The following is a 12897-nucleotide window of genomic DNA, read 5'->3' as shown; positions in this document are numbered from 1 at the left end:
AGAAGCCTATAGAACCGTCAAGAGTTGACTGCTAAAGAAAATGTGGTCTGTGGCACAATGGAGTACTACTCAGCCATAAAGAAAGGTAAATTTGAGTTATTTGTAGGAAAATGGATGCATCTCAAGGCCATAATACTAAGTAAAACAAAGTGGATGCTGAAGTTTAAACATCACATGGTTTCTCTTTACTGGTAAGGAAACAGGGAGCTAGACTTTGAAAATGGAAAAGGTATCTGGAAATAGAAAGAGGAAGGCAGGAAGGTGGATTAAAATTATTAAGATGTAATATGTGTGTATATGTGAGGTAGGTGTTATTATGCACTGCAAACATAAGCTAATTTAAAAAAGAAAAAGAGCAGCTATGCCTAGGGGTACTGGTGGGCCCAGTGGGGACTAAAAGGGAGGCACACGGTGCAGAGCTGGCTAATGAAGGTCGGTGTGCCTTCCCTTCATCATTTGCCAGCCCAAGCTGCTTTCTTGGGAACTTTCTTTTCTGATTTGCAAGCATTTTACAGTCAGCAGATTTTAGGCCTATTTCACATGTTTTTCTTTGCAGCAAAAATGGTCGGTTTACCTGTCGTTTGAGCAAAGCTTCCGTAGACCAAAAGTCTTTCCTCGGAAGCAGATGGAATCTTCTATGTTGCTGATGACTTTGAGTAAATGAGCTGAATCTTGCAGCCAAGCCTCAACGCAAACAAAACATTTTCTGGTCAAGTATTATTCTGGTTTGTTCCACTGCATTATAGGGCAAGGTTTTTTTCTCCAAATAATAAAAAATGGTTCAAATGCACAGGGAAGCAAAGCACACGCCCTGGGAAGACAATTTCTAGCCACATTGACTCAGATAACTGGGGTAGAAGAGGAGGAAGAAGGCCTTCATCCTCCAGGCCATCTTCAACCCGGACTCTCATCCTTTGCTGTTCTGCTATTTTAATTTCACCTCTTCAAAATGGGAGAAAAATAGGTTAATAGATTCCATGAGCTTAGACTGTGACCAGAGGCATACTAAGCAATTTCACAGCCTCGGGCAACCACAGCTCTGAGGAGAGGATGGTGATGGATTTACCAATTCATCTTGGGATGAATTCCAGACTTGAGAGACTTGAGCCAGCACTGTAATGCCAGCATGGAATTAAACATTGTTCCTTTATTCATTCTTCCTACATACATTGATTCCACAGCTTATTTTTATTCCAGGCAGTACCCTGGGTACTGTATGAGACAGAAAAAAAAATGTTTTTAAGACATAGTCCATTTCCTTCATGAAATGGCAAGTCTAGTAAAGCAAACAGACATCTGCCCAAATAAAGAATGCACAGGAAGTACTGTAAGAAGAGTAAGCAAGGTGCTAAACAAGAGGCGAGAAAGGAGCAGCCAGTTTCAAGTGTTAGCTTGACAGATCCAAATGGTAAATTATGACTAATGTGGGCATTAGCCAATGTGCAGAGAGTGTGATATTCTCCTAAGCTTGAACAAGAGGGAATAGTCTGAGATGTTATAAGAAGCTAACTAAGCCTAGAAAGAGACATTGAATATCATGTACAGAATTCATTCCTTAAATTTACGTTGTGGAGCCATTCAGTCTCTGTTATCAGGAAAACACTTTGTTGTTTTGGAAAGGAAATTAGAAGTTCTTTCGAGAGCAAGAGAAGTATTGGGGGCGGCTCCATGCAAACAAAGAGGCAAAGGCAGAGGCCCTTAGCACTGGTCACTGTGGGGACACTAGGCCCATCTTGCCTCATAGAAACTTAAAGAGTCTCCGTGGTAAGGGGGCAGTTACTCCCTAATTTCCACAGCTCACCCAGTTCTGCATGTTCGTAATGAGATCCATGTCCTAGATCTAGTCCAGATTCCACTGAGTCCACCCATGCAGCTCTGTTGGAATACAGCAGAGTCCATGTGAAACAAGATTGATTGGTGAGAGCAGGGATGGGATTCTAGGAACGGATGGGAAGTTAAGTGTGGATCTTTCTGAGTGCTGGCAAACTGAAAAGTAGCTCTTTCAAGGATCATGCCAGTATGTATTTTTAGAGGCAGATGAGATTTTAATTCACTTTTCAAAACCAGACCACCCACTACAGTCAACATTTCTTCCAAACTGTTCATGGACCCACATCATGGAGGTGGTGTTTGACTCAAAGTATTAAATGATCAAAATCCCATTGATTACGTTGAGCTCTGGTTTGGGTTCTAGACCCAGCATGCATTGTCTGGGTCATCAAAGGGTTCTTTAAAGAGTTAGGGGCTTTGTGACCACCCCTCAGATCTTAGAGGATGAACCAAGATTTAGAAGTAGAGGTAAAGCATTTTCCAGGTGCAGAACCTGCGAGGGGAGTTTCTGTGATCAAACAACAGACATGGGCCACATCTGCCCTGTTATTTGATTCTGTAAATAAAGTTTTTCTGGAGCAAAACCGTGCTCACTTGTTTACGTACTGTTTACGGCAGCCATTGAGCTACAAGGGCAAAATTTAAGTTGTCCTGACAAGGCCAGAGATACTAACAAAAAGGTTGCCATCACTCTTGTGACAATGGGAAGGAGCAAGGGTAGTAGTCAGACAGCACGGGTTCTAAATCCTAGGTTTGCTGTCTGATATCTGGAAGACCTCCGGAAAGGTCCTTGACTCTGATTGCATTTCCTTCCCTTTGTAATGACACTGTTCCAAGTTCCTAAACCCGTGTTCTCTGTAAAAACACACTGCTGCACGGAGATCAGTCCCAGCTTAACACCCGCATGTCCTTTCCCTCCCCAGAATACTCTGGAGCAGTGCAAAGTGTGTTCCAAGCCCATCATGGAGCGGATTCTCCGCGCCACCGGGAAGGCCTATCACCCTCACTGCTTCACCTGCGTGATGTGCCACCGCAGCCTGGACGGAATCCCGTTCACCGTGGACGCCGGAGGCCTCATTCACTGCATCGAGGACTTCCACAAGTAGGCAGAGCCTCCCTCTCCTCCAGCCCGCCAGGCCTCCGGACATCTGTTCTTGCTGCCTGGTATCTGGGCTGCACATTCTTGTCTTTCAGAGCTGAAGGCGCTCAGGATGTATTGACCGAGCGCTTTCCCACCCTACACTGACCACCCCCCAACGGCAGGAATTGCTGTCGGTTGATTCACGCAGTCCTCCAGTGGAGCTCGTTTGAGCTTTGTGTGGCTCTCATGGTGAAAACTGACTCAGCCACCAAGTACGTGCAGCAGAATGAGGGAGGATCCTGACCTGAGCGTGAACGATGTGTACATACCATTTGGCAAATTGCTCCTGAGCTGAGCACTCCAATTTCCTCACTTTTCCAAACTTTGTCCTAAAACTCTCCCAGGTGTGACAAGATCTGCATCACTGCCGTGCTGCACACAGGAGGCTGTGGAGGACAGATGCTGTGAATAGTTGTGTCCCTCTGCCTTACGCAAGCCTCTCACATATACAGAGCATACATTTATCTTTATTCTTAGTCCTCCCTAACCTCTCGCTTCACCCAGGTCTTCTCTTCCCGAGGATATTTTATAAAGAAATTGAGTAATGCAGTATTGCATGGTCTTCAGAGGAGGATTAAAAAGTGAATAAGGCCACTAAATCATTGGCCTAGAAATGCGCATACATCCCTCTTCTTCACTGCTCTCGTTTGTAGGTCCCTCTTTCCTCCATTAGGGCTGAGGTTTTTGAGGAAATCACAGTTTTTTATCTGGCCGGTGTTTTAGATGATTTACTGATCACATGTTGCATATGTTTACCAACTATAAAAACTCTGTACTTGTGACTCTCTAACAGAAGACAGGAGGGTTTTCTGACTTCTGTTTGCTGGGACTGGCTTTGAGGACAGTTTGTGAGGCCCTTGGTGAGACGAAACTCATGCTGCTCACCACTCTGGGTATCCATCCTATGGCTTCCAAGGGTGCACAAAATGGGCTAATTTTCACCACTGTCGATTGTCAGCAGCCAGGAGGTACATTCCGTGAGCAGTGTGGAGACCTGAGACTCATATTTAAAAAATGAACTTCCTGACCTCTTTCCAAGTAGCAGAGAAAGTGAAAACCTCACCGTGAGGCTGAACGAAGTAAAAAACCCCAGAGGCAGAAATTCTCAACTTGAATTAGGCAAGGAAGGGCTCACTTTTAAAGGGCAGTCACAGCATAAATTGTACTTCACATTGTTGATATTTTTAGCTTGTAATTACACATGAAGAAAAAAAAAACCTGTGTCTATTTAAGGGAAGTGAAAAGATACCCATAGGGAGTATATTTCTGTCACTGTTTCTCTCCTTTCTTAGACTTACCCTAATCCAAGAAAGACTGATAGATATAATCAGAGCACACATGTTTCTGTTGCTGGAAGATACTGATACATTACACCCCTCAATTAAAACAGGAAATCAATCCTGACAAATATAAGTTTATATCTGTGCCATTTATCTTTCATTTCTAGTGGTGGGGAGCATAATTAAAGACTTGAGACTCGTGACATAAGTGTGTGGGTCTGAAAGCTCAAAAAAAGCAGGCTTGAGCAGCTAAAAGGGAAAAAAAAAATCTCCAAACTCAGCTCTCGCCCCCTCCCCCAGGCAATTCTTTGCATGTTAAAACAGAAATTATTTCTTTAAAAATAATGTCTCCATAATTGGCAGGTATGGGCAGGGAGAGGCTTTGTGATGTTTTCCTCACTTATGAAAAGAAAGTAGAAAAAAAATTGTTTAGAACTCTTATTTCTAAGCCTTGAAAGACAAAGCCACTCAAAGTCCAGAACAAGTGGGGAATGGAAGACCAAAGAGAGTAGACAAAGTTACCTAAACCCCTTTCCCAAATGGATTTTGGGGGGTCTCAGTTTTGGTCCTTCTGAATGGGTCTGCTTTTGTGGGGTTGATTTTTCCTTATTTGTTTGTAAGTTTATGGGGTTGTTTTGGGGGTTTGTGGGGACGGGTTACTGGAAATTAAACCCAGTGTCGTCACCCTCAGCTACATCCTCAGCCCTTTATATTTTATTTTGAGATGGAGTCTCACTACGTTATCCAGTCTGGGCTCAAACTTAGGATTCTCCTGCCTCAGCCTCCCAAAGTGCTAGCGTTACAGGTGTGTTCCATCACTCCCGGATTTTTGTCAGCCTTTGGGAAATGTATTTCAGTACAATTCAACTCACATTTGCAGGGAACCACTGTGTGCCATTAACTGTGATGGGCACTGAAAAAAAAAAATTACAAGGAACCAGATTGCCTAGACACACAAAGAAAGGTGTGTGCAGATACACAGCAGTGCGATGGGGCCGAGGGGCAGCACTCTAGGCAGGTAGTAGGAAAGGACCTGTGCTGTCAGAGTCAGAAGAGATTGTGTAGCTCAGGGGCCAGGGGACTTTGGGAGCAGAATTTGAAGAGTGCGTTAAGTAGCAATCAAAGGAATCTCTGTAGGGAGTACAGAGAGGGTGGCCTCTTGGTGAGACCTCAGAAACGGCATTCAGGAGGCACAGAACTTGATGTACAGAACCCAGAAATCTTGCAAATGGGTGACTCCTTACAGAACATCCTAGTCGTAGTTGCTCCGTAAGCTCTTTCACAGATGTCAGTTCAGTGACTGCTGTGCCCTCAGTTCCCTGGCTGACTGTCCACTCCGTAAACACACACACACACACACACACGCACACACGCACACACACACACACACACACACACACACACACACACTCCCATTTACCTTAAGCTATCATCTTTAAAGGCCAAAGTCAATTACCTTCTCCTCCAAGACAACTTCTCTGATCTCAGGCCTCTCTCTCCCCATGCTTGAATTCATATCTGCTCTCAATTTGATGACGTTTGGTGATAGCACTTGCAAAGAAATATATAGGCATAAAGTTTTACAGTAAACGACTGTATTGTTTTGTAATAATAGAGAATATGTGTATAAATTGATAGAGCAAATGCAAAAAAATGTAGAAGTTCCTCTCAGGTCATTCCCACTGCCAAAGCTGTAAAGAAGTCCAGAAAGGCAATCTTGACTGCCCTATTCAGTGTGCTGAGGCGTTATCCTACTGTCTGTGCCCTCTTAGCATAGATATTACCCTAACCTATTTGTTTAATCAGCATCCATGTGTTGATTCCCAGAATTATGCTGGGTATGAGATGACTAAGATATCACTCTCTTGGCTGCACAGTAGGGGTGATGGAAGTACTTCCCCATAACGCTGCTAGAATGGAGGTATATGGAGTGTTCAGTAGAACTGGGCACATAATAATAATCAATAAAGGGTAGCTGTAGTCCTAAAAAATGTTTTCATCAAATTTACTTGTTATTTTTATTGCCCATTCAGTGAATTGAGCATTGGGATTTTTAACTCTCCTCAAATTGCCAGGAACACTCCGGGGACCCCTCCTCTCTCTCTTCACTTTTCTTTCTGGTGTCACATGAAAAGGAGGACAGTTGATAGGAAAAATCATTACTTACCAAAAGTCCAGTTTATGCCCTTCTAAAAAAGGACCTTGAGATTGAACAAAAATGTTAAATAACATTTATCTTGTAGAAGAATATCGCAGGCTGTGTTTCATTAGATATTATCTTAGCTACTTTCTCATTGCTGGGATGAAATACCTGACACCCACAATTTCAAGGAGGAATTTTAGTTTGGCTCACACTTTGTAGAGGTTTCAGTCTGTAGCAGTCTGGCTCCATGGCAGCAGAATGAGTTCATGCCGGGCAGCGAGAAGCAGGGCAGATCAAGGAAGGAGAAGGGGTATATAAAGTTCCAGGCCCTCTTCCCCCCATGCTGCACCTCCCAACATCACACCAGCCATGAACCCATCTGTGAAGCGGTCCCAGTATACACACCCATGATCCAGTCACTCCCCAGAGCCCCACCGTGAGCACATGAGGCTTTGTGGGGGCATCACAGATATTGCTCAGATTTCTTCTTTCAGAACCAGTCATGGTGATCAGAAAGGGGCCAAAAATCTACCCTTTGCAGCTAAACACATACAAAAAATTGCCATCAGAATAGACAAATTCAGTGAGAGAAACTCTGTCCTGGAGGAGTAAGTAATTCTACTTTGGGAATGTAGGACAGGAAGCCTGTAAATAGGGTACAGTAAGAAGGGAACATACTTCTACCCTCACAGTGTTTACAGTTCCAGTGGTTTTCAGAGAAGGAAATTTTACAGTTGATACCAGAAGCCTGCTTATTTCACTACCGATGACCCAGATTCAAAAATAATCAGGTAGTCCAAAGCAGTTTTTTGCCAGTGTGAATATAAACTTCTCACATAAAATACCAATTACAACAGCTCTGATTACTGCTGCGGTTGTACCATGATCCTTTTAATTTTTCTTTCATAGCAATCAATTGATCTGCTGCTTAATTCATATTTATTTAGATTGCAGCCATACAGATGCCTTTTGGATGCTACCAGGAAAATTAATATGTACATACAGAGTATAATGTATGTAAAAACGCTTTGACAACCATAAAGTGCTCTGTGAAGTATTAGATTACTATCATTATTTCCTTTTAAGTCTCACTACAAATAGATAAATTTTAACATCATTAATCTTAAAACCATTACCATCCAAAAACTGAGTTACACAGTCTTTTTTGCTTTTTGAAAATCTCTTCAGTTCTCCTGAGTATCCATTTCAAACCATGGCTTCTTTCACACCTTCACAAATGCCACTCCTGGTTTCCAGAAAATACAGATGGATGGACGCCCTCTGCTATGAGGGAAAAGTGTTTGGGACCATGGGTCATGTTAAGAACTAAGAAATATTAACATTCTTTACAACTAACTTCAGAAATATATGCATGTGTATATTTATATGTGTCAATATATTCATAGCCTTGAAGAGTGCTAAAATTCTTAAAAGAAGAATGTAACAGTTCCTTAACTTTCAAACAAAAGTTTAACAAAATCAGAATGTAGGAAACGTAGATTCGGCCATTTTTAATTTGGTGTAGTAGGTTTTTAAACTCTGTTTTGAAGAGTAATATATCTGAAGCTTCTTGTGTTGGTTCCTAGGGTCCAAGACATTTCTAAGAAAGAGGCCCTGTGCATTCAAGAGGAGGGAAAGATAACTTCAAGATGTTTGCCTAGTCCTAAGGAGTAGATGCAAAGGTCTAGAAGCAAAAGTCAGAGACAAGTCTGGGCCAGCAGCACCTTGGTTTTCCCTCGGTGTGGCCCAGTTTTATAGCAGGAACCTGTGCACAGGTGCTTGCTGACCACATGCTGTGTGGTAACGAGCTCCCAGGTGCTCTTCATGCAATGCAGATCACACACTCACTCTTTCACCTCATCAGATAGCGTGGTTTTTGCCTCCTAGAAGGACCTCAGCCCTCTGACTTCCTCACGGTGCAGAGGAGAAAGCAGACCCAGATGGAGCAGAGTGACAAGGTCACACAGGAAATGCAGACCAGGTGTCTTGATGCTGGGCTGACACCTTTTCTTCCTCCCCTGCATGTGACTCCTTTGTCAGTGTCTGTGCCTAGTGTCTAACCAGAATCATCTCCCTGTTTGCAGGAAATTTGCCCCCCGGTGTTCTGTGTGCAAGGAGCCTATCATGCCAGCCCCTGGCCAGGAGGAGACTGTCCGCATTGTGGCATTGGATCGTGACTTCCATGTGCATTGCTACCGCTGTGAGGTATGTGGAGGGTGCTCCATGTCTGCCAGTGTGTGCTGGGAATTGAAAGGCCCATGAGAGCTGGGCGTTCATAAACAGAGCTGTCATTAAATCGGGGAAGACCAGGGCGCCAGTGTTCACAGAGCCATGTGGGCGCTTAATGTGAGTAACATTGGATAAGTCACTTTACCTATCTGGGTCTCAATTCCCCCACCTGTACAAAGAACAAAAATTCTTCATTCCCCCCATAATGGCTGTGAGACTAAAATAAACCTTGTAAGTTGTAAATTATTAAATTAATGAGAAATGGTATTGTTATTATCTGCATCACACTACTAAATCTTTAACTTTGGCTCTGATGCATTGCCACCCACTGAAAAGGATAAGAATCCATTCATTTCAGGGGAGTCAAGAGTTTCTTGTTCAAAGTCATGAATTTTTTCTTATTAGCAAGCACTAGCTGAGCACTTAAGAAGTCAGATGACTGCAAAGGACCATGGAAGATCCAGGTGTAAGTCTCCAGAACCAGAATCTAGTCAGGAGGTGACAAGAGAAGTCCCTGTAATGAAGTCTGCTGAAGCTAGGAGACACATAGCCATTCACACAGCCAAGGGTAGCAAGTTTTCCCCCATGATTATTGTCTGAGTTCTACCAATTACCCAGACCCATCCTGAAGTATTTCCCTCCTTACTGCCAGCTCTGCTGAACACAGCACTCTTCAGTCCCCCTTGTCCTTTGGTGGGGTGTAATAGGGGCTTCCTTATTGCCACCTCCTCTTGGGAGTGGTCGTTTAGTCCAAGTAAGAAATATTCCCAGCACAGAGGCTGGCAGGGCTGTGAGGGCCACCCTTTCTCTCTGGAAAGCATTCACTCTGTTCACTGCCTCAGCCATAACTGACCATCTCTTTTCTACAGGGTCCTTTGTTTTGCTCTAGAGCCAAGGTTGTGTGCCTTTCTCCAGTCCCGACATGAGAAAAGACAATTGAAATAACAAAACAAAAAAACTAACAGCTCTTACCCAAGGTTTTATGACTGCAGAAGTGAAGAGATTAGCAGTGTTCAGCTGTCATCCTTAAAGTGGTTCAAATGAAGGGTGTGCTAATAGATACTTCAGGCAGAGAAAGTGAGGCTCAGGTTAGAAGGGCTTGCTGACTTTCTTCACATGCTTGATGTACATGCCAACACACTTGGCCAGAAGTGTTCTTCACCTTTGTGCAGAAAGTTGCATCAAATGTGTCTCCCTCCTCTTGAATTTTATGGTAGCCATACACATTAGGTTTGCTTTAAATTGATGAGAAATTTTTAGAAACAAAACTATACAACAGGAAGAGCACTGAGTTTGAAGAATACAGACTACTATTCTTGTCCTGCCGTGGACTCTACATCACTCTGGACCAATCCCTTCCTTTTTTGCTCCCAGTCCTCTGCTATAAAACAAGGAAGCCACACTGGCCGCCATGCGAGGCCCCTTTTGGCTCTGAGATTCTAGGCATTGGTGGTCCCCATGCTGTGGCCCTCTCCGGGCTTTTTACAGTGTTCAGATGTCCGTGTCATCCATGAAATAGCCTTCCTTCTTTTATATTATACCAACAGTGTTTTGTCTAGTTCCTTTACCCAATTTTCTGAAGGCCCCTAGAACTGCAACTTATCAAATTCTTTTTGGTGAAACCAAACTTCCTGTGAAGCATAACTATTACTGTCTTTGGGCTCTGGGCCATACCCTTTTTAAATTTAAATCTCATCATTTGTCAAATATAGGCATAAGCGGTAGAGGTAGGGTCTATAGCTTCTGCGACCTGTTAGTTGCTACCAAAGTCAGCAAGGCACACACTACTAGACGTTCTTTGTATTTATTTTCCAAAGAAATGCCCATATGCTGCAAAGGCAAGGGGTGACATCTAACTGCTGTGTAATACTCTCCAAAGTAGACCTTCACAGGTGCTGTCAACAGTCATATAATCCTGTGAAGTTACAGGGCTCTTAGCATTTTTCTAAAGTACACTCACATCCAGTATCCACTGTGACCCTCGGCAAGGTAGAAAAATGAAGCGTTTTCAGAGTGGCCGTCAGCTTTGTATGCAGTGAGCAGCCAGGGACAGAACTGGGGGTGGTCCCTCCAGGTACCCCAGAGGTCAGTCTCAGTCTAGCACTTGTTCCCCTGTAGCGTACTAACTTCCTTGGAAAGTACAACAAACTGTGGCTCTCCAGACCCCTTGGATCTTATTTTTGTACTATAATTGGAGTAAGCATGCATGCATAAACTACAAAGGATCCTGTTGCTTCGCAAGAACCGCTCTCTGCTTTTGCCCAGAAATGACCCAAACTTTCCATTTCTGCACCTATATATCCCTTTTGAGACTCTAAAAAGTGACGCTAAAGAATAAAGTGAATTAGGAGTCTATGTATTTTCTGTTGTCATTGTTTTATGAGAAGCAAACTACTCCCGGAAAGCTGAAATCCATTGGCTCTCTGTACTTCATCTTCAGTGACTGTCAAGAGGTTCATTTTAGTCCATATGTATATGTCACCCCAGGCTTTCATTCACTATGATTCAGGGTGCCCCATGTTATGTACGAGGGGGAGGGAGAGGCATTATATGAAGTGGCCACGTTGCAGAGGTTGTGAATAGAAAGTTGAGAAATCTGAACTTCAAGTATTCACAGTTTTGTTTCCATCGTTTCCATCTGTCTTTATTCTCCAGGACTGTGGTGGTCTTCTGTCCGAAGGAGATAACCAAGGCTGCTACCCCTTGGATGGACATATCCTCTGCAAGACCTGCAACTCCGCCCGCATCAGGGTGCTGACTGCCAAGGCGAGCACTGACCTTTAGATCCAGTAGCTTGATGAGCTTCTTAGTGCTTGTGGTACCGAGAAGAATGAAACACAAGAAATAGCTAAGAAAAGAAATAGGAAAATAGAGCCAAGGCAGTCAAGCTATGGGATGGTCTCTGTGCTTCATCTGCTGTTAACCTTCCTGTAGAATCCCATAGCTTATGAGATTTTATTTCTAGTTCTTACCAAATACACGTTTCACATTTAATCATGCAGGGCCCTGCTGGGCCTTTGTTCCAAAGACTTCCACATTTTTGCACAGATTATGTTCCATCCCATTCACTTCTGCATTCCTGTAACTTTTAATCCCTATGTTTGTCTCACTTTTCATCTGGTTGAATAGCTTTTTTTAGTGTGGTATTTGCTGTCCCACGGTTTTTCATGGGCAAGTCTGCCAAGTCCCAGGTGCTGGTAGGCTTCAAGTCACCATCCTGTCCCTTCCGTGCTGCCTGCAGCTATAAATGGTGGCCATTCTTTTACTGTGTATTGAAAAATGTGTTTCTCTGTTGCTCTATACCACTCTTCACCTTTGGAGAAAACAGTGCACAATTTCTATGTTAGGCTCTAAAAACTTCAAGTTGTAAAATGCATAAATTAAAACTAGCCCAAATTTGATGTGCAACCAACCAACTTCAGAATCTGTACTGATCAGTGGTCAAGAGTCATTTGAAAATAGTTACCAGCTAATGGCTTAGTGGTAAAAGGCAATCAACCTTCAATTTTTTTCAGAGAAATTACAACTGGGATGCACTCAATAATGCATTTTGGGGGTATGTTTGAAAAGCCTGTCATTATTCTACAATACTACCCTAAGATTTTCCTTTTCCATTCTACCTAGACATAATACAGACTTGCTTTTGTAACCTCTTCAGTGCTGTGCTACTTTTCATCTTATAAATATTGTGATATTTTTCCCTAATATACAAACACAGCTACTAACACTGACTTTTTCTCTGAAGGAAGATACTGATTAAAATAGTTCAAATTTCTTTCTCTTCGTTTTTTGAATCTTCCTAATCCCCAGTCTGTTTTTGACTAACAACTGTAAATCAGAAGACACTAAATGAAGTTGTGTTCCTTTATTTCATTTACTTTAAAAATAGGGGAAAGTTTGAAAAGATTGTGAAACCAGTTTTATTATTCTTATAATCCTTCTGCAACTTGAATTACATATTGCAGGAAACATTTTCATATCATCAATATGACATTTATACCACACTTGCAAAGACAATCACTGAAAAAAGTTGTCTTTCTGAACTAAAAATATGCAGAATCTCTGCCTAGAATCTTTATTCAAACTCTTATTAGCCATTGAAACACTTGCTTACCAACTGTAGAACCATATTTATTAAGTTCTAGCATGTCTCATTTGAGGAAAGACACCTAGCTTAGCAATGGCAATTTGCCATTTTGTAAACTAATTAGATATTTTGGCATAAGATTTTTTTTAAGTCTTTCTTCAAATCTCCCTCAAGTATATACTTTTAA

At 42.6% G+C, this 12897-nt stretch overlaps 1 protein-coding gene across 13 annotated transcripts in view; it reads left to right on the top strand.

Annotated features, from left to right (window-relative positions):
- Window positions 1-11932, top strand: part of Lpp (LIM domain containing preferred translocation partner in lipoma) — a 612241-nt gene extending 600309 nt beyond the window's left edge. For all 13 annotated transcript variants that reach the window (XM_010624126.3, XM_010624129.2, XM_010624124.2 and 10 more), the window contains 3 exons: window positions 2754-2932; window positions 8479-8599; window positions 11279-11932. In XM_010624126.3, the coding sequence (XP_010622428.1) occupies window positions 2754-2932; window positions 8479-8599; window positions 11279-11407 (429 nt within the window). In that variant the 3' untranslated portion in view covers window positions 11408-11932. The remainder of the gene's footprint in view (window positions 1-2753; window positions 2933-8478; window positions 8600-11278) is intronic.
- The last annotated feature ends 965 nt before the right edge of the window (window positions 11933-12897 follow it).

The sequence above is a fragment of the Fukomys damarensis genome, unplaced genomic scaffold, assembly GCF_012274545.1.
Source record: "Fukomys damarensis isolate Sample0158 unplaced genomic scaffold, DMR_v1.0_HiC HiC_scaffold_12, whole genome shotgun sequence".
Taxonomy (NCBI): domain Eukaryota; kingdom Metazoa; phylum Chordata; class Mammalia; order Rodentia; family Bathyergidae; genus Fukomys; species Fukomys damarensis.
Note: the sequence above shows the minus strand (reverse complement) of the source record. Positions and strands in the feature narration are given on the sequence as shown.